This window comes from Triplophysa rosa, linkage group LG7, assembly GCF_024868665.1.
Source record: "Triplophysa rosa linkage group LG7, Trosa_1v2, whole genome shotgun sequence".
NCBI lineage: Eukaryota > Metazoa > Chordata > Actinopteri > Cypriniformes > Nemacheilidae > Triplophysa > Triplophysa rosa.
In genome coordinates this window covers 13,428,447-13,456,396 of record NC_079896.1, presented here as the reverse complement: position 1 = coordinate 13,456,396, position 27,950 = coordinate 13,428,447, and the positions used below count along the sequence as shown (strand labels likewise).

Below are 27,950 nucleotides of genomic sequence, written 5' to 3'. Positions count from 1 at the left end.
GTCCTACAGTGATGTACTAGAGCTAAGAACTATTTCATCTGATATTACAATCTGGACACTTTCCTGAATCCTGGAATACAGGCTTAATACAGCCACTGTACAAAAGCGGAGATCAATTTGACCCCAATAACTACCATTTGTGTGAACAGTAACCTGGGGAAGACCTTCTGTAGTATCCTGAATACTCCAGTTCAAGCTTTCCTTACCAAACACAATGTCTTCAGTAAAAGTCAGATCGGATTTCTACCAAACCACCGCACCACCGACCACATCAAAAACCAAATCAGAATCAAGCAAATGATCAAAGAAAGTCAAAAGTCATATTTAGATCATTGGGAAAAGGAAAGTAAGAACCAAAGTAAAGTAGAATGCTATCGGACCCTAAAGAGAAAAGACAATGTGTCAGATGACCTCTCCACTGCTGGAGAACAGAGCCGGATCCTCAGCGATCACAGTCTGACCGTAGAGAGCGGCACACACAGACAAACACCGTGACACTGGTGAGGTGGAGACAGAGACACACTCTCTCCTTCACTGTGATCCATTTAAAGATGTGAGAGAGAAACCCTTTCACACAATGAGTTTGTTAGGTGTTCAGAAACAGAGCGGATGCAGATGTTATGAGGAGAAGAGACACACATTCATCTATCAGCTGCCTTCATCTCTTACACTCTTTACTTTCATTCCATTCTCATCTTTCTGCATTTGTTTACTTACTGTGTACTTCTATATTCTATATTTATGCCTTACTCGGCACCTTATTTTAATTTTACTCTAATGTTTGTACTTAATGTATGTCTTTTGTTATATGTTCAATGCTTTGGCAATATGGTAAGAACACGCAATCATGCCAATAAAGTACCTTGAGAGATTTAAGAGAGAGATTTAATAAGACAGTAAATTTACCCAGAATTCCTACCACCATATAACCAGCGATGACCAGCATGAAGAGAATACAGCAGATGATATCTGTACAGCTCCTACACACAACACAGAATAACACATATTTTTACATATTTACTGTAATATACGAAATGTAATAATCATATATTACAGGAAATCACCAAATAGGAATCACAAGTAAAAAATGAAATATTATGAAGTAAAACGTGAATATTTTTCTTTGGGTGAAATGAAATTGTGTGAAAACAGAAACTCACCGGTTGTGAATGGGGCCATTGAATTTGGGGTCAAATTGAGATGGTGAACCTGAAAGATCAAACACATCACATCAGATTTGTCTATTTCTGTGTTGTGCATTTAAATGTTGACAATAAAACAATCCAGAGTGAACCCTTTCAGTCATATCTGCATGATTGATTTCGTTTCGAACAGATGAAACTACAGATATAAACAATTCGACGTCCCCTGATTGAACATTGGTGCGGTGTGACATATGACGTACAAATATGTAATGCCTAAAATAATCTCATAATAACTGCATGACTAATAATACATTTTGACATTCACACAGCAGTGGTCATGTCGACTACACAAACACTGGAGTTGTGTTGTTGTGTAAGACTCGGATCTCTCTGGTGTGGGATTGTAGTTGTGTGTCGTGAGGGTTTGTTGCCGGGCAGCTACAGTGTTTCATGTTTCTGGCCTCACAAGGGTTCAAACACTGAAATAATGATGTATTTTACTCTACTATAAACATACACAGAGAGAGAGAGAGAGAGGCATGAGATCATTTGAATGTCATTTGAATGTAAAGATGGAGTCTGTAAAAGCCTCAGCTTCAGTCGTTCTCTCTACAGTCTCTTCATCACACGTTCTGCATGGCCGCATCTTGTTTAAATGAGATTCATTACCCGCATGATCATGCCAGTTAACAACCATGTATCAAAGCCCTAGCAACCACCCACAACAGCCTAGCAACCACACACAATTCTCCTGAAATGATTTTGGCATGTCAAAATCAAGTTTTAAATGATTGACAGCTCTGAAACACACAAACTCATTTCAAGCCCCGTCTGAAGGTTGATGATTTATTCGGTCACGTGACGTGTGTTTGGGATTGAACCTGTGATCTCGTGAAGGTCAGTTAAACTCAACCGGAGGTTTTTATTCTCTTCCTTCTCTTTCTGACGAAAAACAACTAAAATCGTGAAGAAAGACAAAATTTAACACAGCTATTGAATATTTGTTTTTGGAGCGAGGTCCAAAAAGACCATTTTCACTGGCCAATTTGTTCCTCATTAGGAGCCAAATCACAGGGAGTGAAAAGTGACTTTATAAAGATGTCAACGTCACCATTTCATTTTTAAAAACAAACTGGTAGATGTGTTAGTAGAATCTGGTGACTTTTGCAATCTTTATTACATTACACGCCAATGACGACCATTTAAAATTGAGAAAACGCACCTTTAGTGTTGTTTTCCCTTAAGTTTGCGTGCTGGTAACTCAAGAAGTATTAAAGATATCTTACGGTCCTTTTAAATTCTGATCCTTTACAAACTTTTTTGGAACACAATTCCTGAGATATGGGGATCTCTTTGTGCAAACTGTAGAATTGCATTCACTGTCAATGGTCAAAAACCAAACATTTTTGACACAAAATCAAGAGCCTTTGAGTTTAAATCTTGTTTCTGTAGCGCCTGTGACACCAGAGTTGAGGGTTTAATTCCCAGGAAACACCTGCACTGCACTGAAACTGAATTCACCATAAAATGTTGAAATCATTAACACTTGAGATAAAGGTGTGAACTGACAGATCTAACATTCATCCCTGTAATGACCTACAAGAGAGAAGAAACGTGAAAGAAGGAACCTGCGTATTAAACTTAATGTTTGAAGTGCGAGTGTGTCGACCGCAGCGGATGAGTGAGAATATATGAAGCCTTTCATCTCTGATTCATGTAAGCCACAGGTGTGTATTCATACACCAGGAAAATAAACCACAATATAATGGTGCTGCAATCAAATATCAATGAACTGAGTGGTTATAAAATCAACACAACTTGACGGTTGAATATTTATAAATAAAGCGATAAAGTAAATATATCTGTTTAAGCCGAAAAACTATTAAAACACACACGGCACGCACGCACGCACACACACAGTCAAGCTCCACCAACATCAAACCCAACCAGTTTTTCCAGCTCTCCATCCACAATTCAAGATCACATTACACTTAACAAACACACAACCGCTTATTTTTCCCTTCAGGACACTGCTGCGTAGAACCTGGAACACATTTACAGCATCTCGTAAAGGAATGGGTGTGAAGATGAGCTGTAGGTTTTATGTGTAGTTTTATATGATGTTCACAAAGAAGCATCAGAGAGGTTTACAGTAACACACACGCACCCTGACCCGAAAACCACAAACAAAGGCCATGAACCTACATAAAACTGCATCAAAACATAACCAGGATGTAAGTACACCATGTTGCAATAATAAAGTGCACACCGTAAAAAGTTTAACGTATGATGAAATGGGAACTGACTTCCAAATAACTCTGAGTTGTGAAATTTAGTTGAACATCACTCTGTGTGTGTGTGTGTGTGTGTGTGTGTGTGTAGGTTTATACGTTATACTTTAACGAAATTGTTCGCAAACGTAAGCTTAATCCGACACAGCCTTTGTTTCAGAAACAGTTATAGTCTGGGTTAGTCCACTTCAATTGTGTGTAAATGTAAATAAACAATAGAAGTGGATGTTGAGGTAAACGGGTGTGTGCTAAAGTGTGAGTCAGAACAGATCAGGAAACTATTTTAAATTGTGCATGTCAAGCAACAAATTAAGTGATAAAATGATGTCAGCGCCTCCGTCCTGTAAAATAAGACACGTGTGTGTGTGCTTTCATGTGGTTCTTCCTGGTTTAAACGTTGTGACTAAATCTCCAGAGAATTCACTTATCTCCAGTGATCCTGATGTACGGTGTGCTAGATGACCAAAAAACTGTTCAAAAACCCCCTCTATAAACGTCTAACAAACAAATAAAACTAGAACGTTTTGCTGAATCCAAAATTCGCTGTCACAATGTTGCCATGAAATAATCTAAAGGGTTCTTAGTACGTTGCTAAGTGGTTGCCAGGGTGTTTATCCTCACCCACAAGTCTTTCTGATAGTCCAATGTCTCAAACCACTCCTCAATGTAAGTCATTTTCATGTTTTTTATTCCACTACACAAAAAACATCTGTGAAATCACCTTTTTTGATTCTTTAATTTAATAACTAATTTAATGTCTCGCGACCAAACATAATGTTGTGGGACATAAAATTTGGTGCATTTTCTTATCTTTATAAGAACTCTAGGAACTGTTAATGCACAGAAAGAATTTTCACCGTAAAAAAAAATACACACCAAACGAGTTTGGAACAACATTTTGCGGAACAACTCATGCGGAAGATGAATAATGCCAGAATTAATGTTTGACTATATGTAATGAATCATGTGGCTTTAAATACACCTGTAAGATGTTAAAGTCATTTAATGACACTAAAAAAGCATCTCAACTCTTTCACGTCCACTCTTTCCTGTTACACAAAGAGAAAAATGAGACACTTGTGTGAATGTTGTGACAGAATGTGAAGAATGTCCCAACAGTCTGATATCATCCAGAGCACAAAAAGACGTCCTCTGAATCTCACATCAGTGTACTCTTAAAAAAGTGATCAAATGAAGAGTTTGGTTCCAAAATGAGATAACCCCGTTTTTAAAATTCGTCAAAAATCATGTTTTTTTATTATGTTGTCATGTTTTTATTGTGTTAGTTAGCTGTATTTTTGTGTTATTGTGGCTTAGATCAAAACAAAACAACTGCAGTTTGATTGATATTTATTGGAATGCACAATAAAAAAAACATGATTTTTGAACAAATTTAAAAACGGAGTTATGTCATTTTGGAACCAAACTCTTCAAATGTTCTTTGCGGGGATGCCACAGAAGAACCATTTTTGACCACTCAATTTCTTTCCAGAATTATATATTTCACAAAACCACAAATCCCTAAAGATAAATATATAATCCCTTTAAGCATTTAATATTGTCTGAGGAAGTTTTAGGCAATTACAAAACAAGCCATTTGTTGTGTTGTTTGTGTATAAAGGCCCACCAACAAAAAGGTCTGTTGACTGAGCTGTGAAAACACAACATACAGACTAATTGTGACCCAACCCCAAATCCAAACCAATCCTTAACACAACCATTAACGTTATTTGTTTTTCCATTAAAGATCTTTTAAAATAGACGCCTAAATGTGGTGAAGTAAACAGCTTCTGTTCTAGATCCTGTTTCTAAACCTCTGGGTTTGCATACATAAATAAATAAAAATATCGCAACTTCTTTAAAAGAAATGAAGTGATAACAACATAGAAAGTGAATGAATTCCACAGAAACTTTTATATGCAGTGATGATGCTCTTCATAGCGCTGTATGTAACGTTACTGTAATCGAAGTATTATCGCGGATGGTGAATATTATTATTCTCAAGAATATCTCAGTAATGTGTCGGAAACACACTCTTACCGTACTCGGAGCTGTTCTGCTCTTCTTCATCTTGTTTCTTTCCGCCCATCTCTTCATTTGTTTAGAACATGAAACGCTAAAAAACGATGTTGGGCGCGAGAGCGCGGGTCTCTGTGGTAAATCTTTGCTGGAGTAACTAGGCGGAGCTGCTGATGACATCACGGGGCACCTGCCGCTGCGCGCGCTTCCTGCACACCTGTGTGCGCGCCCCGCCTCTCTCGCGCTCGCGCGCCCTCTGCAGACGGTTGATCGTGAAATTCTTTACCTCCTTTGCCTCAACACAAATATCTGAAGAAACACAAATAAATATCATTCAACGCGGCTTCGTTTTTTTAACATCGTGTATTATGATTTTAAAAATAAACTACATTATCTATATTTTGGCCTTTAACAACCCCGAAACTGCTAAAACTCTTAAAATAACTTTTGGTTTGCGTCCCCCTATTTCCCTGATAGCACACATCCATCTGGTTTACGTCTATTTGACGTCTGCATTTACATCTGCAAGACATCTACAATACATCGTTTGCTCATCTGCAATACGTCTCGGAGACGTCTGCTGTCAGACGTCATATAGACATCTAGAAGATGTCTGTAAGATGTTTATGATTTAGAATCGATGTAAAGCTGCTCTTTCTAAGATGTTTAGCAGATGTTTTTACGCAGAAGATCTCCAGATCTTTAGCAGACGTATTACAGACGTTCAGACATCTCCCAGACTTATTGCAGATGAGCAAACTATGTATTGCAGATGTAAATGCAGACGTCAAATAGACGTAAGCCAGATGGATTGTGCTATCTGGGTTGCATTTACATTAAAAATACGATTTCAATAAAAACATTTAACACGTGTTTAAACACATAAATAATTTACCATTTTGTTTCTTATAATTTACCACATTTAGTAAAGCACTTAAAATTACTGACACACAGGCACCTCTTGTGTTTCTAATCCTGACATTTGTCATTCACAGTATAAAATAAAATTAATGATTTCTATAACAGTTACACAAACCATCATTGCACCATAGTAGGCCTACTACTAACCTAGAGGTTTGCATTATTATGTTTCACAAGAATATTTTTTTTGCAGTAAATACAACATTTTGAGAGAATGATAATTATTACCATGGTGGATTGTTTTTAGTATCATATCTGAAAAGACACTTTTCTGTATCAAACAGTATTTATTAAAACAAATACACACAAAAAAAGCAAACAAACATAATCTCATGGCACGTGTATGAAAAAAGACAGTATTGGTTTCATGATCAATCCTCTTCTGGTTCACTTCACATCTGAATACAGTTTCCTGGTGGACTTCTGACAAGAGCATTTGTGTGGTATGATACAGGCCTCTACAAAACATCATTTTCTCTCTCTCCTCGGCCTGGAAATCATTCAAAGCTAAAAACACTACGCTCACCTTCATACAAAATACAAGCACTTCATGTCTTTAATGTGTGCATCTGTCATACAAACAAAGAAGAGTGTCTGTGATGTTTCAGGAGTGTCCTAACACAGGAGGTGTGGCTTCAGCAGCGGGTTCAGGACACGCCTCCAGACGGGCCAGACGACTGTGCTCCAGAGCGATGGCCTCCGCCGAGTGTTTGCATTTCTCAGAACCACACTGACAGGTGAAGTACTTGCTCTTAATGTCCCAGAAACGGTCGCCATAATCAAACCTAACGGAGAGAATCAGTAACACGCTGTATCGTAAAACTAGATCCTGACAGGAATATGATGTCATAAAGTCGTGAAATCATAAACCAATTACTGGAACAATAAAGACATTTTCCATAAATAGGAAAAATCTATTCAAACATTATACACATCATATTCTCAATTGTATCTAACGATTGAAATCATGCAATATTTTAATTGATATATTTTTAATAATAATTTAATGAAATGACTGAAAACATGCTAATAAAAATAGTATGTGACAATCTTTTCTTCTTTTATCATTTTTCACACAAATCGTGTGTAGCATCTGTCCGGCCACCAAAGTTTTTGCAAGAAATTCCACAGATTTTTTAATGTTTGATGGGTTTTCATACAAAAACCCATCAAACTGTGTCACTTTTATTTCTATGATATCAGTGCCTATATGTGGAACGTCCTTTAACTCATTATATTGAGTTGGTCTTTCTACGATGGCTCACCCAAGTTCCTGTCCGGTGAAAATATCTCTGGAGCTGAAGAACGCGATGCGAGGAAACCTCAGGTCCTGATGCAGCATGAACACACGCACGGGGATGATGTTGGGATCGCACAGGTGGTTTATAAAGCGGCTGATGTTACCATAGTAACGGGCGTCGATACAGTACACCTCACCGTCCTGCGTAAAGATCAGCACATTCGCACAAATATGTTTTCATTGATGTTAAAATTAAACAACTTTCCAAACACCTTTTAAAACCGAGCGACAACAAATCGAGTACATTTGAACAATCTGGACTCTAGTGTTTAAGACAAAAATGAGTTCTGTTCTACGGTAATGAATCGAACCCACATTAACTATAAGCTCCAATGTCTTTGATTTAATAGCGCTTTAAAGCACATAATGCATCTGACCTGTTTTTAGTGGCTTCTTACAATCACAATCAAGAGTACAGTTTGTCCAAAATTTGCATTCTCTTGTGACGGTTTTGATGTGAATGAACCTTTAGAATCTGTCTAGAATGTGTGATGTCACAGCACCTTGTTATCCAGATCAAAGAGGTAGGAATCGTCTTCTCTAACATCAGCCTCAGCATCAGAGATCAGTTCCCCAACATACCTGGGAAAGGTAAAAAAAAACACGCACATGTTTACAACATCACAGGAATCATATTTAGAAAAAAAGACGAGAGATATTTACTCGCAGATGAAACTCCCTTGTGGGATGTCCTGAAGGGCTCTGACACCCCAACCCATCTTCTCTGTGCGATACAACTGGAGACGAACCCTACAACACAAACACATTTAAGCAAAACCATCATTCTCAAAATAAACCCTGATTCATTTGACATGCAAAAACCATTGAAAACAGCCGACGTATTACGATAACCACATGACTCAGTTTGGCCCGGTCACTGGTGTACGTCATCTTGTTTACTGTATACCAAATGTATTGTTAAATCAAATATACCGTATATTTACGCTCTTACTTGATTCCAGCTTGTACGACTCTGTTCTTACAGGTTTTGTGGCAGGAACAGGCCATGTTACATTCAAAGATGAGAGGAGGCTCGATTTTATTAAACTCCTGGAGCAGACGGTGATCCTGACGGGAATGAAGTGCACATGGATTATACACCGCACATGACACACGCGTTCAAATCACCACAAACATCTCCGATGAGAAATACGGTAAATACACGGAGGATGGACGACAGGCAACTGTTAGCACACTTTTCTTTTGCTTTATTCATCTAATGGAAGAACTGAAACACTGTCAGTGGAGTTTGAGTTGTGTTTCATTTGTTGTTACCTTGTCATACCAGCACCGGATGCTGAGCTGACCACAGAGACAATTACTGGAGGAACAGTCCTCTGTACAACTGCAGTGCTGAAATACACAAACACACACACTGATATCACATCGCCCTATACAAAACTACATTGCAGTGTTGTGTGTGTGTGTGTGTGTGTAGTGTTGTGTGTGTACTCTAGTATTGTGTTGTGTGTGTGTGTGTGTGTGCGTGTGTGTGCGTGCATGTGTGTGTGTGTAACACACAACAATAGTGTTGTGTATGTACTGTAGAATTGTGTTGTATGTAATGTTGCATGTTGTGTGTTTACTGCAGTGTTTTGTGTGTGTGTGGTTTTTTTTAGTGTACTGTGTGTGTGTGTGTGTGGTGATGGTATGTACTGCAGAATTGTGTTGTGTGTAATGTTGCATGTTGTGTGTTTACTGCAGTGTTGTGTGTGTACTGTAGTCGTGTGTGTGTGTGTGTGTAGTGTTGTGTATGTACTGTAGTTGTGTGTAATGTTGCATGTTGTGTGTTTACTGCAGTGTTGTGTGTGTGTTGTTTTGTGTGTACTGTAGTCGTGTGTGTGTGTGTGTGTGTGTGTAGTGTTGTGTATGTACTGTAGAATTGTGTTGTGTGTAATGTTGCATGTTGTGTGTTTACTGCAGTGTTGTGTGTGTGTTGTTTTGTGTGTACTGTAGTCGTGTGTGTGTGTGTGTGTGTGTGTAGTGTTGTGTATGTACTGTAGAATTGCGTTGTGTGTAATGTTGTATGTTTACTGCAGTGTTGTGTGCGTGTTGTTTTGTGTGTACTGTGTGCGTGTTGTTTTGTGTGTACTGTAGTCTTGTGTGTGTAGTGTTGTGTATGTACTGTAGAATTGCGTTGTGTGTAATGTAGCATGTTTACTGCAGTGTTGTGTGCGTGTTGTTTTGTGTGTACTGTGTGCGTGTTGTTTTGTGTGTACTGTAGTCGTGTGTGTGTACTGTAGTATTGTGTTACATGTTGTGTGTGTACTCTGAAACTGTGTTGTGTGTAGTGTTACATGTTGTGTGTAGTGTTTTGTGAATACTGTTGTGCGTCTGGTTGTACCTGCAGGTGTGTGATGTTGCGGTCGATGTTCATCGCAGATGTTTCGCAGTTTTCTGCGACGTATTTGTAATCAGACGGGCAGCCTTCATCGTCCACGCCGTTGACACAGGGGATGGGGACGTTCTCGTACCCTTGCGCTACATCACTACACAACAGACACACACACACTTTCAGACTGCATTTACATTAGGACATTAAAAAAATCGTACAAAAATGCCAGACACTGACCTGCATATGATCCTCTCCGTGCGTACGACACGATTGGCTATTCCTCTCCGCAACTTCCTGTTTATCTGGAGCGCCACCCAGACGGGCGTGTCAGGCCGGGCGAGAGAGAGGGGCGTGTCTCCCTCCTTATTCACAATGTCAATGTCGGCGCCCCGTGAAAGAAACAAACTGAAATGAAAAGACAGCCATGTAAGACACAAACGCAGTGTGTCACTTTATCTTTCTACGCCATCACGACTCACGTGACACAGTCGATGAAGCCCTCTCGTGCGGCGATGTGTAGCGGTGTGTCTCCGTGCAGATTCACAGACGACAGAGGACACCCGGCGTTCAGAACCAGCTCTGTGATCTCAACGCTGCCCGCAAACGACGCCCAGTGCAGACAAACGTTCATTTCCTGACCACAGAGAAAGACAATGACACAAACAAACACAGACGCAACGCAAACGCTGTATGATGTCTGCGTAACTCACTTTATCTCTGAGCGTGACGTCCGCTCCTCTGTTCAGCAGCGCTCGGATCACATCCATGTGTTTGTGTTCAGCCGCCCAGATGACGGGCGTCCAGCCTCCGCTGTCCTACAACACACAGACACATGACGGATCACACACAGCAGACTTCCACGTGACCAGATTCAAGTGTGATCCACACCTGTGCGTTAATGTCCACCTGTCCAGTGCTCAGTAACAGAGTCACCACCTCCAGATTTCCCAGTTTAGCAGCGTGATGAAGGCCAGTGGAACCGTCCTCCTCCTGAACGACAGACACATGAGTTTCAGCTCAAAAGAGAGGCAACAATCGGTTGTGTGTTTGTGCGAGACTCACAGCGTGATAAACACAAGCTCCGCTCTGGATCAGATATTTCACCACCTCCACGTGATTGTTCACTATGGCCTCTAACAGAGGGGTCCTCAGAGTCTTATCTTGGGCGTCCACCTTAGCGCCAGCCTAAAATTAAACACAAGCCAAAAAAACAACCATCATAATCAATCACAGTGAATTCCATTCTAAAATCACATTAAAGGCACAGTATGTAACATTTCTGCAGTAAAATATCTAAAAACCACTATAGGCCAATGTTAGATATTTTGTTCAGTTGAGCACTTACGATATCCAAAATGTACTATTTGTAAATTGTAAGAATATTTTAACCCAGGACACGGACCGTGACTGGGAGTTGCCAGTCAATGGCGTCATATCTGCGTTACCAAAGACACTAGATGGAAAGTAGTAATCGTTTTAGATCACCTGACTAAATAGTAAAACAATTCATTTTATGAATTACGTCGATTGGGCCTCATTCATGAAACACGAGCAGAACGATTCTTTGTGTAAATTGTTCGTAAAGTCGTTTTGACGTAAATTTTCGGATTCATGAAAATTTTCAAAATGTTAGTTGGTACGATAGAGATTTACACCTGCTCCCTACCACGTGTAAATGGTGCGTAAAATATTCAAACGTTCTGCATTATTTTTGACAAACTGATGACACTACATTTTGATGATCTGTGTATCATAATGATATTTCACGAGTTCTTTTTTCATTTTTTACTCTTTAACTTTTGGTAAAATGCAGAGCTCGTCACCGTCCTTTTTTGCACAGCTGTCCAACCACAGTGGAGGAGAGGCGGGACAAACGCTACATTGACCAACCATCATACACAACAATGGAGCAGTTAATATTGCTGGTTACTGCATTTTGATAATGGTCTATTCAGTAATTTTCTTTAAAATAAGACACTATAGTAGCATGTAACTGTCATGGATCCAACGCGTCTCCGGAATAACGCGTAGTGCCTCCAAAGCACTCTCAAGTGCCACCAGCTGGTTGTTTTCAGAAGAGCACCAGGTATTATTATTTCAGCTGGCTAAAAACGCTTTGGTGGACACAGTTTAATTGATTAATTTATTGGTAAGCATATAGCCTATTAGTCTCTTATGCATTCATGCAATATAATGTAGCCAAACCAGAGAATGAAGTCCGGAGGATTCCAGCATTCCGAGATACGTAATTTGCGTAGCTGTTGTGCAGAGGCGGGGATTGTGCTTATTGTGAATGAGCGTGCATGCGCGCCCTGTTTACGAGTGATTGGAACGCATTAACATACACACTTTTTACTACCAAATCTGACGTTTACGAAGTAATTGTGAATCCGGATGAGAGTTTTCGGGAAGGTCCGTTTTACGCACAAATTACTCGAAATTTGCACATATATTTACGAATGTTACATGAATGTCTGATTAATTACTATTAGTGGTGGAGTTGAAGACGACAGTTTCCATCATTCAACGCTCCTTCACAGCTTCATCAAGCTACGCTTTGAACGTATCTGTTTGTGTTATGAATGTGCACCCTCTAGCGGCAAAATGAACATACTACGCCTTTAATGACAAATGTAAAGTGGTGAATGTTAAAAGAAAAGTTGTGGAATTTTTATAATACTTTGGCACATTTTTGGATACTCAGATGAGCTTCTCTGGGAATACAGATTCTATTTTCTGAGGTGCTCACAGCGACTTTATCTTCTGAGACAACTCGGTTTAAAAATTCTCACCTAGGGGGACAATAAAGATGTGCTGTGTTGCATTATTTGAACAAGTCTCACCTGTACGAGCAGGTAACAGATCTCCAGCAGACCCCTCTGAGCGGCCGCATGAAGAGCACAACGCCGGTTCTGAGAGTCCGACTGATACGATGGATCGATGCCCTCCACTGGCACAGAGAGAGAGAGAGAGAGAGAGAGAGAGAGAGACTGTAAACACTTCATCCGAGTTTAAAACACGTGTGCTGTGTTTAAGACTGTACAGGCACATACTGAGCATGAGCAGAACCCGCTGAGCTTCACCCTGTTTGGCCGCTGGATAGAGCTGACGGGGGTGAAAGCGCAACTTTTTCCTCCTGACCAATGAAAACAAATCACCAATGAAAAGATCATTTAAGTAGTACACTAAAAATGTGCACACTGCTTTATAGGGATGTAACGATTCACCGTGAGCCGGTTGAAAATCGGTTATAATGAGTGACGATTCAAATCGGTTGAGGCTTGAACTAAATCGCAATACATTTTTTGAACAGCAGGGGCCGCTATTTTCACTGCAAACCTAAACGTGGATGCTGATATTTCTTAAATGCAAAAAAATCCAAGAAAAGCTCAGACAGTATTAGTTTGTTTATATTAAAGAGACTTTTTCTATTATTAATTTATTATAAAATTGCAGTTTAGTTTTGTTATTTGAAATAAAACATTATTTAATTATACAAAGAAACGTGAAGCATCTAAGAAATAATGCAAGGGAAGTTGTTAATTTCTAATTTGTTTCAACTCATTTTGTAAAAATAAATCGTGAGTAAATCGTGAATAAATCGCATCGTGAGATCAGAATCGTGACTCGCATCGCGAGCTGAGTGAATCGTTACATCCCTACTGCTTTAGCCCACACAGCTTTATTGAAACAAACACTAGACAGTGTACGTTGCAAAGTATGCAGTATGCTAGTGTCAGGGATGCGTCACCTCTCTGTTTCCTGTGTGAGAATTGCTCTCTGTAGCGCCGCCCTTTTGTCTCCAGGTGGAATTGCGCTGGGGCAGATGGGCTTCCCGTTGGGCAGGACAAGTGACGGTCCCACGCTGTCTACACCTCCGTCGCCCAGCGCAACCGGGTCCCCTGCCCCGCCCCCTCCGGGAGTGCCATTGGGAGGTTGTAGGTCCGCCCCCTTTCTGACATCTCCACGGCAACGCATCCTCGCACTTACGATGACATAAAAATGATCATAATAAATATGACGATGAACACCGGATGCTCTTTCCGTGTGCATTCCCTAAGAATAAAATAATGCATCTCTCACTTGATCGGATCTCCACTTCTCTTCTCGTTGTTCAGCATCCGTGACGTCACAGCGAGGGCAGACGGGAGCAGGGAAGGCGTGGCCGTGGTGGATGATGCGCTCGCCATCACCACGTTACTGCCTGAAGGAGGCGCTGTGGGGATGGTGACCTCGCGGGCCTCTGACGCATCTTCACCGCAGTGAGGACAGAAGAGCAGGCCGAAGCCCCCTCCTCCTGCTCGACTCCGCCCACCACCCAGCACAGACACGCATCCGCGGTGGAAACGATGAGTGATGCGAACATCCGGACAACATTCAAGAAACGTTCCCTGAGCCGACCGTAACAGAATGGCTAGGTTTACTAACACTGATTCCACACTTTGCAAGCGTGCTTTTTTAACTGTTATATTGACTCTTCAGCACATTCAAAGCAAACACATCTTTTGATCTTACAGACAGGCAGAAGTATCCACAGCCTGGACAGCAGTGATGTTTGACCATGTGAGAGCGATGTGTCTCGCACAACACCATGAGAGACACGCGGCTGGACGGACGCATCGTCTCGCCCTTCACGATCACACTGGTGCAGCCAACCAACTGTAACAAACATCAAAAACACGTCTGATGAATATCGCACTCACATTGAAAGTATTCTTGCGGTCAGCGCTGCGAATAACACACCTCTCCGTTGACGCTCTCTATGGCCATGCATGTTCGACCGGAGCGTGAACCCATTCCATCCACACGCGGCGCCTCCATCCTGCAGCTACACAGAGGAAGCTCCTCCAGACGCTCCGTTTCTGCATCGCTCCCGTCTACACGCGACATTCAGATGACATCACAGCTGAGCTGGTTCACATACGACCGCCCACATTTACACCTGACAAACACGCACCTGCGTTTGGAGAGTGAGAGAAGCTGTCGCCCGCGGAAATGTCCAGAGAATCCAGAGGAACTTCAGTGTAGTCTGTCCTGCTCGCTGTAGCTGCGGTCGCAACACCTGCTGCGGATGAATCGACACCTGACGCGCACAACCACAGCTGCATCATCAGCACATCCTCTGAACCTCACGGACACACACGACACGGTACGCACCTGTGTGCTATCTCACCTTTATCAAGCTCTGTGTCTCCTGCAGGCGGTCTGTCTCTTCCTTTACCCTTGCCTTGTCGTTTCCATGGCGACTCGCCTCTCTCTCCACCCGCTTTCTTGTATGCAGCGAGGGGCCGGTCGGATTCAGAGCTCTAAAAGCGCAAGAAACGTTACACCCGTTACCACTGTAAACACTCCAACTATCAAACTTCCTAAACTTCCTGGTTCTTGTGTCTTAAAGTGAACGTGAACCAACAGGTGTGTGTTACGTTATGGACACTCACATGTTCAGAGAGATGCTCCGTCTCCTGTTGCTCATCTGCCATCCCGTCTTCTGACTACAAAGTTAAACCAAAATAAAATCTCACATCTACAGCTGCAGATAGATTTGCACCTTCTCAGAGTCAAACGGAGAGAGAGAGAGCAAGTTTACCTTGCTGTCCGAGTAAATCATATCGTCTCCAGAATACGTGTTGTACAGCAGGTGGAAATCTTCCTCATCTGCCTCGTCATCCAGATCCTCCAGCCAAACACCACTGTGCTCTTTAGTCGCCATGGCAACTGGCTCCACCTTCTCCATCACTGGAGACACAGTCAGCTGAGGCTAACACAAACAATAACATTTAGAAGATGATCTTATATTGTCAAAACGACAGAGCTGTTCGTGCTGGAGGCCACGCTCACCTCTGACTGCGGCCTGCAAACCTTCTCTGGAGTTCCTGGAGGGGGCGCTGTGTTGTCTGAGTCCAACACTACTTTACGCTTCTTTCCTACAACAAAAAGTTCACTACCATGAAATAGTGTGAATTGCAAACAAAGATTAACATAGGATTGTGAGATGTTTAGTATAATGAGTGATATTTAGTTAGAGATGAGCACCCGTGTCTGTGTCTGCTTTACTGCTGTTGAGAAGTTTCTCGGGTGTGGATGCTAGAATCATGGACTCTATAGACTTCATCTGACGGAGGAAAACAGAGGAGTTACATCCATCTGACATCACCATCACAACAAGCGATTTCATGAAAGCGGGTGCTCACCTGTGGAAACGGAGGTCTGTTCATGGTCTTGCGAGCGCGGTGGATTTTGGGTGGGGGGGTTGCCGCAGACAGAACTGTGGATGATGAGAAGAAAGATGAAGATGGGGCTGTCTTACTGCTCGGCCCGCAGACGCTCATCTTTGCTCTGCCAGACGCTGAAGACGGAGATGATATGACAGAGCTGGGGGATTTTACACTACTGCCTGTAAAAAGGGGAAAAAAAACTTTTAATTTTTTTTTTCTCTCTGTCACCTATTATTTGAGAACGTTGATGAGTACTTCGCAATATTAGACACGACACGTTTATTTTAAAGACTTGCCTGTTAAAGCTTTACTGGAGGTGGCAGGCTGTCCCTCATCTTCCATCTGTTTTCCCTTTACACACATTAACTCTAAAAACAGCACAAACAAGAGCACTGTTAGAGTACACAAAAATGGCATAAAAAACAAATTAGTAGCATTGGACCATGTAAAATGAACACTGTTATACCAATATGACACATTATAAATAAATTCTGATGTACCTGTTTTTAATCAAAAACGCTCTTGTAAAAGAATAACTTTTAAAGTAAAGTTGTAATACTTGTCCTATATCATTTACAACAGAGTAAAACAATTAAACCATGCATAAAACCGCCTTTCAGTTTAAACAGAAGTCCTGACATTATCTGCTTCTATTATCGAAGCAATAAAAGAGATTCTTAAACCAAGCAATATTGGCCCAGGCTGATCCATTGTGCATCTTCATAAATCAGACATGACTGATGATATTCTCACCTTCGTGGCTGGAGTGGGAAGAGCCTGAATCTGATGTGTTCTGTAAAAACATAGACAAGACTTCACGAGACTCTCCGAGATGAAATAAAGTTTACAGGATAACTACACAGAGACCTTACAAACAAGAATCTCAACGTAAAACCGGTTTCATCTGATGTGCATCCAGATTTCATGCAACAGAGTTTGGACCTTCTGGTAACTAAATGTTTTTATTATTTTAAACAGCTAACGTTACTGCAAAGAACGCTGCATGCAAATCGTGCGTTTAAACGTATGATGCTGCGATAAACTGATTAAACTAGCATGAATAAAAGCGTTACATTCTCATTAATGCGTTAAACAAGAACGTATGATTTTGCACCCTGTATTAGAAATGTGCATTTATAATATAACGACAGACATACAAATGTAAACGCGTGTTGTTTTGTTGTTGTTGTACTTTATTGTGTTTTATTGTGCGCTCACCTCGCGCGCTCGTTCAGCTGCCGACATGTTGCGTGATGACGCATGACGTGAGGAGCGCAGCAGCAGCGACAGCTCGCGATTCACTTTAGAATAAAAGTCCTGCATACGCCTTCGTTCACAAAATACTTAAGTTGACCAATTATTCATCGGGCAGGTCACGTTATTTGGGTTTTGCGTCACACTCAGTTGATATAAGTGACACTCAAAATCTTCAACACTCAAAAATAAATCATCAACACAAAAAAATGTAATCACATTGAGGTATTACGCACATGGTAACACAGTCGGATACATAAAACTGCGTTTATGACAATCAGAAATGAATTGGTTATTTTTGTGTGAATTTACTTTTAAATATTCAGTTACAAAAAGCGTCTTAAGGTCGGCATGAAACGGAAATAGCGATTGTCTTTTTTTCCGTATCGTGACGTATACCCGAGTGAAACGACTTCTGAAATGAGAAAAAAAACACTGAAAACTTTAAAACTTTGCAATTTCGTTCATATCTTTTTGTAAACTCCCCCTAGTGTTTGTTTATGTCTATGTTTTGATACTATATTACTGTCAATTAAAAAAGAGAGAAAAAAAAATGTAGGGCGGGTTTTGATTTCATCCACCGACAACTGATTGGATCGTTAAAAGGTGAAAGATTTGAACGCCAGTTTGCAATCTGTCAGTCATTGCAGCCCCGCCCTCGTGCCATTCCTCGTGCCAAGAAATGAAGAGAGGTTTTTGATTAAAGATTACAAGTGCAAATGAATAAAAAAAATCACGTGCACGGATGAATAATTTATAATAAATACTTCACCACTGCGTAAAACAATTAGAATGATCGTTTTTAATTTCAGGCCGACTTTAAGTGCTAGGACTTTCTTTTTGCAATGTAATGGGAGAGACCGGAAGCCTGGACCCTGCAGGGTGTGTGTGTGACCGAAACTTCCTGGTTCTCGCGCCTCATCTGCCGAAACCGAAGGAACGTTTTATACGAAATCACACCACACCACACTACACTACACTTGTACAAATATACACTCGATCATCGTTCAGTCACTTTATCGGTCTGTGAGCGAGAGAAAAATCGTCATTTAAAACACATCTGAATCACACGCGCTGCTGGAGAAGCTGCAGAACACGGTGAGTGTGTGTATGGTGTGTACAGCCTGTATATATGTCTCTTCTAAAACAAACAATACAAATCATCACAGAAATTCAAACTGATTTAATAGTTATAATGAGAATTATATATATTTTAATGGAAATTATGATGTGTTCTGTCGGTCTGTAAACTTACTGATGTTAATGTGTCGGATTCTACATCCATGGTGGGTGGGAAGCAATAGAACACCATCCTACTGGAATAAGACCCAAAACACACTACATAAAGGACATTTTTAATGCTTTAATAGAAAACCCTAATGGTTCATGATGCTGTTTATAAGTTATTAGAATGTCTTTTGTTTCAGGGGTGGGTGTATATAGTGTTTAGTGTGTATGTGTTTAACAGATTCCCTGTTACAACACTAAATGTTTTTACATCTTTCTTCTGACCTCTTACTGTATTTTTGTGTGTATAATACATCTGATATCAACAGTCATGTGTATTAATGCAGATAGAAGCCGACTCTAATCTTGTGTCTTATTTGCATGACCTGCTTTATGACTTTACCATGACGGAATGTTCTAGTTGTCTGTGTAACATAGAAGTTTCCCATTGACAGTTTGTGCAAATTCATTCATATGAGCTGCAAACACACACACACACAGAGATCTTTTACTGTGTCTACTTACATCATCATCTGGGGTGTTTGTCAGACAGTATTTACAGTAATGCTGCTTTGTGTACAATAGGTATATGTATATGTAACTATGTATTACATGAATGACCAGGAAGTTCTATGGATCTAAGTCAGTGTGACATCACGAGTCATCTGTGTGTAGTTAACTGTACCCATGTTTGTGTGCAGGAGGATGAGGCTGCTGTGTTCTGCTGGAAATAATGAAGAGTTTCCCAGCTAACCGCAGCCGGGACATCGAGCGGCAGGCTGGTTATCTGCGGCCGGAGCACTGCGTCCCTCCGCCTCCGCGCGGGCCCTCGGCCGATGACATGTGGTTCATCCGGGACGGCTGCGGCATCGTGTGTGGTGTCATCACGTGGCTGCTGGTGTTTTACGCAGAGTTTGTCGTTGTGTTTGTAATGCTGCTGCCGGCGAAGAACGTGCTGTACAGCATCTTTAACGGCGCTGTCTTTAACGCGCTGGCCTTTCTCGCCCTTGCGTCACACTTCAAAGCCATGTGTACCGACCCGGTGAGTGACAGACAGGTGTCAGTCTGCCTTTGGGCAAACAAACGGATGACCCCACCCCCAAACATACTGTCTATACATTTATTTTGATTTTCCCTTTGTTTTCGGATGTCAGGGAGCTGTTCCGAAGGGAAACGCCACTAAAGAGTTCATTGAGAGTTTACAGTTGCGGCCGGGACAGGTGGTCTATAAATGTCCCAAATGCTGCAGTATTAAACCTGATAGAGCTCATCACTGCAGGTAACACACACACTGTACAGTCACCAAAGAGATTGGCACGAGATGCACTTTAACACTGTATGTGTGTGTTTGTTGTCTTTAGTGTGTGTAAACGCTGCATCAGGAAGATGGATCACCACTGTCCGTGGGTGAACAACTGTGTCGGAGAAACCAATCAGAAATACTTTGTGCTTTTCACTGTGAGTTTCAACACGACGGCTTCACAGACGCATCAGATCAACCGTCGCTGTCCTAAACTGAAGTATTTTTGTAGAAAGTGAAAGTGACCTATTAGTCAGATATGGCTAATGGATGTTTATATGCTCCAACTGTGGGAAAACACAGACCCAAGCAAACAGCAAACGCTGGCCAATGGGTTTAGTTCTGTCATCGGCTCTCACTGTTTTACAGACATCATGCGTGTGTTGGTCTTTCTTTCACAGATGTACATTGCTCTGATTTCTCTTCATGCCCTCATCATGGTGGCCCTTCACTTTGTCTTCTGTTTTGAGGAAGACTGGGCGAGTAAGTAACGGTCAGACCGTAATGATTAGCTGATGGTGGTGGTGTTGTGGGGCGAGAGGCTCAGACAGTGAATGAACTTTTGATCGGCCATCGTCTCATTCTGTTCTCCTCTCGTCTCGTCTCATCAGAGTGCGGTAACTTCTCTCCTCCAACGACGGTCATCCTCCTCATCTTCTTGTGTTTTGAGGGTCTGCTCTTCCTCATTTTCACCGCTGTGATGTTTGGAACGCAGGTTCACTCCATCTGTAACGATGAGACCGTAAGCCCCTGACCTTTCACCTCCGGTGTCATGCATTACGTCACGTTATGGGAATTTCCTCATCGTAGCGGAAAAATGTTTTGTAACAGGATCGTTTTGAGCTCCAAATGAAAGATGAATCCATATTTTTAACGGAAGTCAAATGCGTGAAAGTACATAGACATCTATATTTATTGAAATGTCTCAATTTTCGTCTTATGTTTGCATGTTGCATGTCTGCCTTGAAATGAAATACAGATGGTGTTGTTGTGTGTTTGGACCTCAGGGTATCGAGCAGCTGAAGAAGGAGGAGAGACGATGGGTGAAGAAATCAAAGTGGATGAACATGAAGGTTGTGTTCGGTCACCCGTTCTCCATCGCCTGGCTCAATCCCTTCGCCACACCCGATCACGGGAAGGCCAATCTCTACCAGTATGTGGTGTGAGACGTGCACACGAAGAGCTCGACACTGACGTCACAATCTGCGTTTGCTTCTGTTTTCCTGCCTGTAACTATTTCTTAAAGACGTCCTGCACTCATGTCCAGTACAAATAAAACTGGCCGCGCAAAGAGACGTTGATGTACTCGCGGTGCAAAGCTGCCGTTATAACTGGCCACCCACCTCACAAAATGAATTTTTTGGGCAATAATCCTACTTTCTATAAATGTCATCACAGACCATGTGACGCAGTCACATCATAGCGCCGGATGAGATTCCACAGGAGTTGAAATGTGTGAATGTGATATTAAATCTGACAGGATTATTCGAGGCCTTCAGACCCGTCAGCTGTGGCCGGTAACTCCACTGTTTATCTGTTTTTAGCAGCCTTTGATATTAACTGACCAATGAAGAAATGCCTGCACTGAAAGAGAAATCGAGCACATCAAGACGCAGACATGTGCGAGAAAAGAGAATTCTCAAAGGAAAGACCTTTTTTCTTTTAAACGTTAAAAGAGTGAATCTTGCAAAAACGTGTCCAGTCACGATTCACCCAAGAATCAAAACGAGAACGCTTTTCGCGAAAAGTTATAGGACCTTTAAGATTTTCATGACAACTGTGCACATTTTTAATCCAATTCTCTCAGACATTCTACTTTTAAGGTTTTTACTTTTTGTTGTGAAGAAAGTCAAGGAATTCTTTTTATTCGGAATGCTTGACAGCGTTCGTTCCTAAATAGAGTCGCTGGTTATCAGCGTCACGTGAAAATTCTCCGATCGTGTCACTTCAGTATTCAAACACGTGAACGATTGTGAATTAGTGTTTGATAAGCACAGGATGATCTCAGGTTCACGTGATGTCACAATCCTGTTTCTACTCCAGACCAGCAGAGACCTCGAGCATCAGATGATCTCTTCTGTGGAGACTGACAGCGGAGATGTTTTCTCTCTGTGTTGTTTTATCCTTCAGCACAATCTGTGGTAAAGCATTAAACCTCCACAGAGAGCTCTGCACGTGACAGATGGATTGCGTGTTGGTTTTGCTGGTTGATCAGTATTTACCATGAGTTCCCAGCATGCACTGCTGCTGATGTTTGAGGGGCGGGGCATGAGAGTCAGGTGTGTGTCTGAAATTTGTTATTCTTCAAACGTTCTTGGGCTCACTTTCCATTTCTTCGGTCTCTTTTTCAGTCTTTTGTGAATGATTTTTTTATGCATGTATTTTGAATATCTTGAATATTGAAGGTGTTGTTTTGGGCGGTGCTTTCACTTTGAAAGTCTATTCAATAAAGCTCTCGTTTTCCAGGCTTGTGTTTGTCACCTCTGGTTTTGTGATTATGTGTGAATCATCACGGATGAATCTACACACAGATGCAGACATCTAAAATGATGACAGGTTCTCATATTCATGCTGTCATCACTATTGTCATTCTTTTTAACTGAAATGAATCGCATTGCATTGACCAGGATTTGTGTTGACTTGGTAGTGACTGATGTGCATGTTCACTTTTCAGTGTAGTTTACTTTCCCGATTGTTTCTCAAGACGTATGTCAGATCAAAGTTTAAGGATCATTTGAATGTACGTTTCTAATGAGAAAAAGCGTAAAAATCGTTTCAACTAAAGGTATAAACCTGAATGCTTAAGATAGTTGTCAGGACAAACTAAGATAACTGCATATTAAAATGATTTAAAGTAACAAAATGAAACAACATCAAAATAACATTACTTTGTCACTGTATAGGTCTCACTCATTCATTTTACTTCAAAGTTTTAATAACTTTACTATTATACATAAATATATAAAAAGCATTTGAGTAACAATGTCTCTCCCTGAAATAACTAAAAAAAGTTGAATTCAGGAAAGTGAGAGATTATTACCATTTATTTTACTTGTCGCATAACATTGCCTATGTTATATTGACATATTGTTTTTGTGTTTTTGACATATAGCCAACATGAGGTGAGATTTTAGTTCACTCTCAAACATTTTTATGAGTAAACATGATGTTTTATCTCATTCTGTGATATCTACAAAAGCACAGAATCAATCGTAACTGATGTTTCTCTATGTACACTTTAATGAATTGCTACTGTAGTATCATTTCATCACGGTGACTTTACAGAGTTATTTGTGTAGACATTTAATAAAAAAAAAACGGTATACATGTGGAATACAGTTTAACACAGTACAGTAATCACACAGTGTTTTTAAACAGACAGGTAATTAATGAATCATTAGATGATCACATCAACCCCGACATTTATTCGTTTGCTTTATTAAACACGTCATTATTTTAGAAGTCATTTATATAAATTATAAACAATGACTGCATTTCATTGTCAGATAACACTCATGAGAACGTCAACTGGGATGTAATGTGTTAATGATAATAAAACACATTAGGGTGAATGAATGTGGTCAACATTAAACACAGAGAAACTTCACATTGCCAGGGACTTCATGACACGTTCCGTTGGATTAGGAAATTGTGTTGCATTATGTCTAGACTTCCATGTGCATTCAGTCCATTTATTTGATGAGATCTGACATTAAGCTGCTCTGTGAGTCTCGTGCAGCTATACAGTGACTCCAGTGGAGACCCGGCACACAGGAAGAACAAAGAAATTCACAGAAAGTAAAACTCTCTATCACGCCTGCAAAACCAGTGAAACCATTTTAAGCTCCTGGCTGGTTCCAACTCAGATGAAGATACCCAGTCCAACCACTTTAAAGTCAACATTATCCCAATATGATTCCAGAAGAATGTTCTATTGCTCAGAATTTGCTCAGGAGAAATAAAACGAGAGTCTGGAGGTGTAAATGAATGTACAGTAGACTGTAGCGGTTTTGATGAGAAATGTGTGAGTTGTTGACATCTCTTCTGAAACTCTGTCATTCCTCCTTTTCTCAGGAGAGATATCTGAGACACAGATGAGACTTAAGCAAGTTTCCATCTGCTCTCCGTTTCGTCTTGTCGCTGTCTAGGAGGAATAATTGAGATGAATAATTGATCATCTGTGATTTTTCTTTTCGGGATGATAAGACAATAACGTTCGTCTTTATAATCTTTGATCAAAAATGTAATAGCTTTGCCTCTTTCCGTCTCCTTCTTTCGGCGTCTCGCCTCTGAACTGGTATAACCCACATTGTTTCTACAGCACATGTCTATTACAGATGTAAATGTTGACTTTAAGTTGGCTTTGACCACCAGTTTTTTCATATTTGTGTTCATTCATACAGCTACAGAAAGTGTCTCACGTCACATCATCAGATGCCTGCATGCATAAAGATATGTGTGAAAAAATCCTCTTCTCATGTTCTAGTCCAGCTCTCAGAGAGGTTTCTTGCTATTATTGCGCCGTTATCCTCCACACACACACAAAGAGATCACAGTGTTGAGAAAACTTCAAGCTCACGAGTGCACATGCAGCAGACGTCGTGTTTCATGCATCTGAGATGCTTTCTGATTTCTGCTTGAAGGTCATGAAACATCACAACAGACTGAACGTTCGGCTGCCTTTCACTAAAACTGGAAATGCAGACCAGAGGTCGTGAATTGAATTACTTTTGTAATGTTTTATTAATTGAATGACTTGCTTTAGGGAGAACCTTTAGGAAAAGCATGGTTTTACTCTAGTAAAAGGGTAGTAACCATGTTTTTTAGCAGATTGATAAGCATTTACATTTGGACAATTTTACTATAAATGGTTCAACTGTGGCTATTGTGGTTTCTATGTTAAACGCTTCGATTAATATTGCTTTTCTTGCACTTTACGTTATTTATACGACAATGAAAGTAAAAGATCCAAATGTTTTATAACAAGATCATTTCTTGCGTGATTTTAATGAGAATTTGGATGTTATTGTCGCACATTTTTATGAAAACGATGTAACAGTGCAACGGTTCTCAATAGTTGTCATTTTTACACACAATATAATTGTTGAGTTTCTTCTTTTGATGTTGGGATGAAATGTGACACAAATGAGTTTCATCTCTAACACCGACAGTGATTCATATTAATGCACCGTTTCAATATATTCGTCTTTGGCACGAGATGAGATTTTTTACACGTGAGATTCGGAACGTTTCAAACTGAACCTCAGCAACTTTGGTGCAGTGAAGCAAACAAATTAAAACCCTCAATCTGTCTCCAGGAAGCTGAATGTAAAGAATATCGTTTCGTTATTATTAATGCTACTTTCACCCGGAGTGATATGGGATATGTTTATAAACCCAGATTCATCACAAAGGTTCCTCTACAGGCATGTGTCACGTGTGCGTGTGCTGTCGTCAGTCGTCTCTCTTGTTGCCGTGCGATTGTGTGAGGTGCGGTGAAGTGTGATGTAGCACCAGAAGACCGGAGAGAGTCAATGAAATGCCCACCCACCACAGAGCAATGTGGCTCTCTCCAAATATTAGCTGCCCCAGAAATGCCTGGTGGAAAAAACATAAAAGGTCATTTTCACCACACAATCTATTGGATGAGGGTTGTTTTTACACATCTTTGGCAACAAGACATTTTGCCCAAATCTGAGAACATTTGTGTGAGAAAAGTCGATGTCATGTGTAATACGTTTACTCACAGAGGAGATGAAGTTGGATGCCGTTGTGGTCACAGTGGTGTAAGTAGATGAACACGAGCTACGGAGCGCCTTCGCCAGGAACGTCCACATCACGGCATTACAGGTGAACAGCAGACCACCACACAGCAGTCTGAGTGGAATGTGTAACTAACACACACACACACACACACACACACAGAGAGAGAGAGAAAAAGAATAAAGTGGGGAAAATTAACTTTCCATTCATAATCACTTCTGCTCTGCAATATTCACTAGTCATAAATGACTCATTGAGTTGTAATGGGATTTCAAACAAATGGACATTTGCTGTGTAATATTAATGCTCAATGAATACTAGAACATATTATTTATGTGCACAGATGACACGTGCGCTCGCGCTTGAAGGTCATGCGTGTCTGTCACGTAACCGCAGCATCAGCACCCCATCATCATCCTCAGCGCGTGTTACATCAACACATTGACATTGAGAGTGAACATTAGGTATTCAAACACTCGAGTCTTCTCGATCCTTCATTTAAACCCGCCCCGTCTCGTGCCATCAATAATTCTCACTCACCCAGTCACAGGCGGTGGTTTCGTTGTCTTGTGTGAACCTCCTCTGCTCTCCCCACGTCCTCAGACCCGTCTCACACACGCCCTTCAGATAATTGGTACCGAGAGACAGTTTCGCGGACGAGCTCGCCACGGCGCCGAGAAACCCGGCCAGCAGCGCATAGACGACACCGGGAAACATGACGATCAGCTCATAACTTCACTCAAGCTCTCACATCTCTCTCTCTCTCTCCGCGTGTGCGTGCGTGCGTGCGCGCGCGCGCGCGCGGGGATGCTGCGCCACCGTGATGCTATGATGCCGCACGCGTTCCATCACCATCATCACCTGCTCAGATGCATCCTGGGAAGAGTAGTCTATATGCACAGTGCTGAAAATGCAGTGTTAGTAATTAATCCCCAATGTTAATACATTTGGAAAGGTTTGAATTCAGAACTCTTGTATTTTACGTGACGGTTTGTAAATCTGTTTGATATCATGCACTGATATCAGGAAGGAACTGAGCCTGATCTGAGAACAGAATGTCATAAGCAAATAGTTAGCATCACTCTAGCAACAGCATCATCACCATGGCAACAGCCTAGCATGCAGTCTGGCCTCTTGAGGTTTTGTGGAACTATTTTTGTTGTCGTTTCAGTTTTAGTTCCTTGTTTTGGGAAGCTATTTCTGACAGCTTCTACTTCCTCTTGCGTTTCATTGAACTGGAGATACTTTTCATCTGTTATTATTGGATTCATTTGAGTCGGTTTTTAGAATTGGTTTAACCCGTTTTACTCGAGGTTCGTGAGATCTGATCGAGGTGTATGGAAGTTCCTCATGAAGAAACTCTGATGTTTCTCTTCTTCATCCTCTCCAGAGGTCACGGAGGTCACTTAACTTCTTTCACTCTCTGGTTAGCACAGTTCAACTCTGAACAATAACAAGAGACATTATCTGAGAGAGAATTCAACAGCTCCTGTGTCCTGTGAAAGATCTTCTCATGAACAGGACTGTTAGGACATCACCGGTCATGACATCGTGTGTTTCTGTACGCAAACGTCTCTCTTTGTCTGTAAGAGTTTTGAGTGAATGGACAGAAACAGAACCGTCGCGTCTCTCCTGGATTTTGCTCGTAGGGACTTCATCTGATGAGACTCGCTCAGCCGGAAAGACTGTGAGCACGTTCAGACCAAATTTAACCTCCGTCACATCGCATCACAGCCAGCGGGACAGCACATTTCTACTGCTTTTGATGATCAATGAATGTTTTTGTGCTCTTGAATGTTTCCGCTGTTTATGATCGGTGTAAAAAAACAGTCCTCAAACTTGACCTTACTGTCCCACCTCACAGCACGCATCACATCTCTCTTTATGTCGATTTTGATCAATAAATAACTATGTAAATCATGAAAAGCAAGCAAATTGTTCTTCCTTTCAACACAGAAAGTAAATGAAGATTTGTGTTTGTCCAGACTGTGGTGATTTGCTGAAGTCTCATCCTGATCTCACCATCTGCAGAATGAGCCGCTCTGTCTGCTGATGTGTTGCTGTTCTGACAGTAAACTACACTGACACCGCGGTAAACCTCAGCCGAACACACACTCAAACACAAACACATGAAGAGTATGGAGGCGTAAATGAATGTAGATTGTAAAGGTCAAATAATC

At 41.1% G+C, this 27,950-nt stretch overlaps 4 protein-coding genes across 4 annotated transcripts; 1 reads left to right on the top strand and 3 right to left on the bottom strand.

The window, feature by feature from the left end:
• Window positions 1-445: 445 nt before the first annotated feature.
• slc44a4 (solute carrier family 44 member 4) lies at window positions 446-5,617 on the bottom strand. The gene is made up of 3 exons (XM_057337703.1): window positions 5,477-5,617; window positions 1,161-1,209; window positions 446-980 (listed from the first exon to the last, which is right to left on the bottom strand). The coding sequence occupies exons 1-3, from the start codon at window positions 5,523-5,525 to the stop codon at window positions 788-790; spliced, it is 291 nt and encodes a 96-aa protein (XP_057193686.1). The 5' UTR covers window positions 5,526-5,617; the 3' UTR covers window positions 446-787.
• A 1,032-nt stretch (window positions 5,618-6,649) lies between these two features.
• ehmt2 (euchromatic histone-lysine N-methyltransferase 2) lies at window positions 6,650-17,485 on the bottom strand. Its single transcript, XM_057337685.1, has 28 exons — window positions 17,445-17,485; window positions 16,980-17,019; window positions 16,519-16,594; window positions 16,203-16,401; window positions 16,045-16,123; window positions 15,850-15,935; window positions 15,599-15,769; window positions 15,450-15,503; window positions 15,185-15,317; window positions 14,969-15,094; window positions 14,755-14,888; window positions 14,527-14,670; window positions 14,095-14,402; window positions 13,763-13,996; window positions 13,065-13,147; window positions 12,855-12,961; window positions 11,074-11,196; window positions 10,900-11,001; window positions 10,722-10,826; window positions 10,491-10,645; window positions 10,249-10,416; window positions 10,021-10,165; window positions 8,952-9,029; window positions 8,629-8,744; window positions 8,340-8,426; window positions 8,180-8,258; window positions 7,642-7,817; window positions 6,650-7,161 (listed from the first exon to the last, which is right to left on the bottom strand). Exons 1-28 carry the CDS (start codon window positions 17,469-17,471, stop codon window positions 6,981-6,983), a joined length of 3,516 nt encoding a protein of 1,171 aa, XP_057193668.1. The 5' UTR covers window positions 17,472-17,485; the 3' UTR covers window positions 6,650-6,980.
• An 855-nt stretch (window positions 17,486-18,340) lies between these two features.
• zdhhc3b (zinc finger DHHC-type palmitoyltransferase 3b) lies at window positions 18,341-22,469 on the top strand. The gene is made up of 7 exons (XM_057337697.1): window positions 18,341-18,578; window positions 19,409-19,749; window positions 19,862-19,986; window positions 20,069-20,165; window positions 20,409-20,490; window positions 20,619-20,749; window positions 21,015-22,469. The coding sequence occupies exons 2-7, from the start codon at window positions 19,441-19,443 to the stop codon at window positions 21,171-21,173; spliced, it is 903 nt and encodes a 300-aa protein (XP_057193680.1). The 5' UTR covers window positions 18,341-18,578; window positions 19,409-19,440; the 3' UTR covers window positions 21,174-22,469.
• Window positions 22,470-23,119: 650 nt separating this feature from the next.
• Window positions 23,120-26,594, bottom strand: LOC130556572 (transmembrane protein 42). Its single transcript, XM_057337702.1, has 3 exons — window positions 26,311-26,594; window positions 25,755-25,901; window positions 23,120-25,605 (listed from the first exon to the last, which is right to left on the bottom strand). The coding sequence occupies exons 1-3, from the start codon at window positions 26,485-26,487 to the stop codon at window positions 25,462-25,464; spliced, it is 468 nt and encodes a 155-aa protein (XP_057193685.1). The 5' UTR covers window positions 26,488-26,594; the 3' UTR covers window positions 23,120-25,461.
• Window positions 26,595-27,950: the final 1,356 nt, after the last annotated feature.

Excerpts from the sequence above, each read along its gene's own strand:
- slc44a4 (XM_057337703.1), bottom strand. The coding sequence starts at position 5,525 with ATGGGCGGAAAGAAACAAGATGAAGAAGAGCAGAACAGCTCCGAGTAC. Across the intron at positions 1,210-5,476 it reads GCAGAACAGCTCCGAGTACG|GTTCACCATCTCAATTTGAC; the intron begins GTAAGAGTGTGT and ends TTGATCTTTCAG. Across the intron at positions 981-1,160 it reads AATGGCCCCATTCACAACCG|GAGCTGTACAGATATCATCT; the intron begins GTGAGTTTCTGT and ends TGTTGTGTGTAG.
- ehmt2 (XM_057337685.1), bottom strand. The coding sequence starts at position 17,471 with ATGTCGGCAGCTGAACGAGCGCGCGAG. Across the intron at positions 13,997-14,094 it reads AGAAGTGGAGATCCGATCAA|TGCGAGGATGCGTTGCCGTG; the intron begins GTGAGAGATGCA and ends TGTCATCGTAAG. Across the intron at positions 12,962-13,064 it reads GCGGGTTCTGCTCATGCTCA|TGGAGGGCATCGATCCATCG; the intron begins GTATGTGCCTGT and ends TCTCTGTGCCAG.
- zdhhc3b (XM_057337697.1), top strand. The coding sequence starts at position 19,441 with ATGAAGAGTTTCCCAGCTAACCGCAGCCGGGACATCGAGCGGCAGGCT. Across the intron at positions 19,750-19,861 it reads AAGCCATGTGTACCGACCCG|GGAGCTGTTCCGAAGGGAAA; the intron begins GTGAGTGACAGA and ends TTCGGATGTCAG. Across the intron at positions 20,750-21,014 it reads CCATCTGTAACGATGAGACC|GGTATCGAGCAGCTGAAGAA; the intron begins GTAAGCCCCTGA and ends TTTGGACCTCAG.
- LOC130556572 (XM_057337702.1), bottom strand. The coding sequence starts at position 26,487 with ATGTTTCCCGGTGTCGTCTATGCGCTGCTGGCCGGGTTTCTCGGCGCC. Across the intron at positions 25,902-26,310 it reads AAACCACCGCCTGTGACTGG|TTACACATTCCACTCAGACT; the intron begins GTGAGTGAGAAT and ends TGTGTGTGTTAG. Across the intron at positions 25,606-25,754 it reads CATCCAACTTCATCTCCTCT|GCATTTCTGGGGCAGCTAAT; the intron begins GTGAGTAAACGT and ends TTTTTCCACCAG.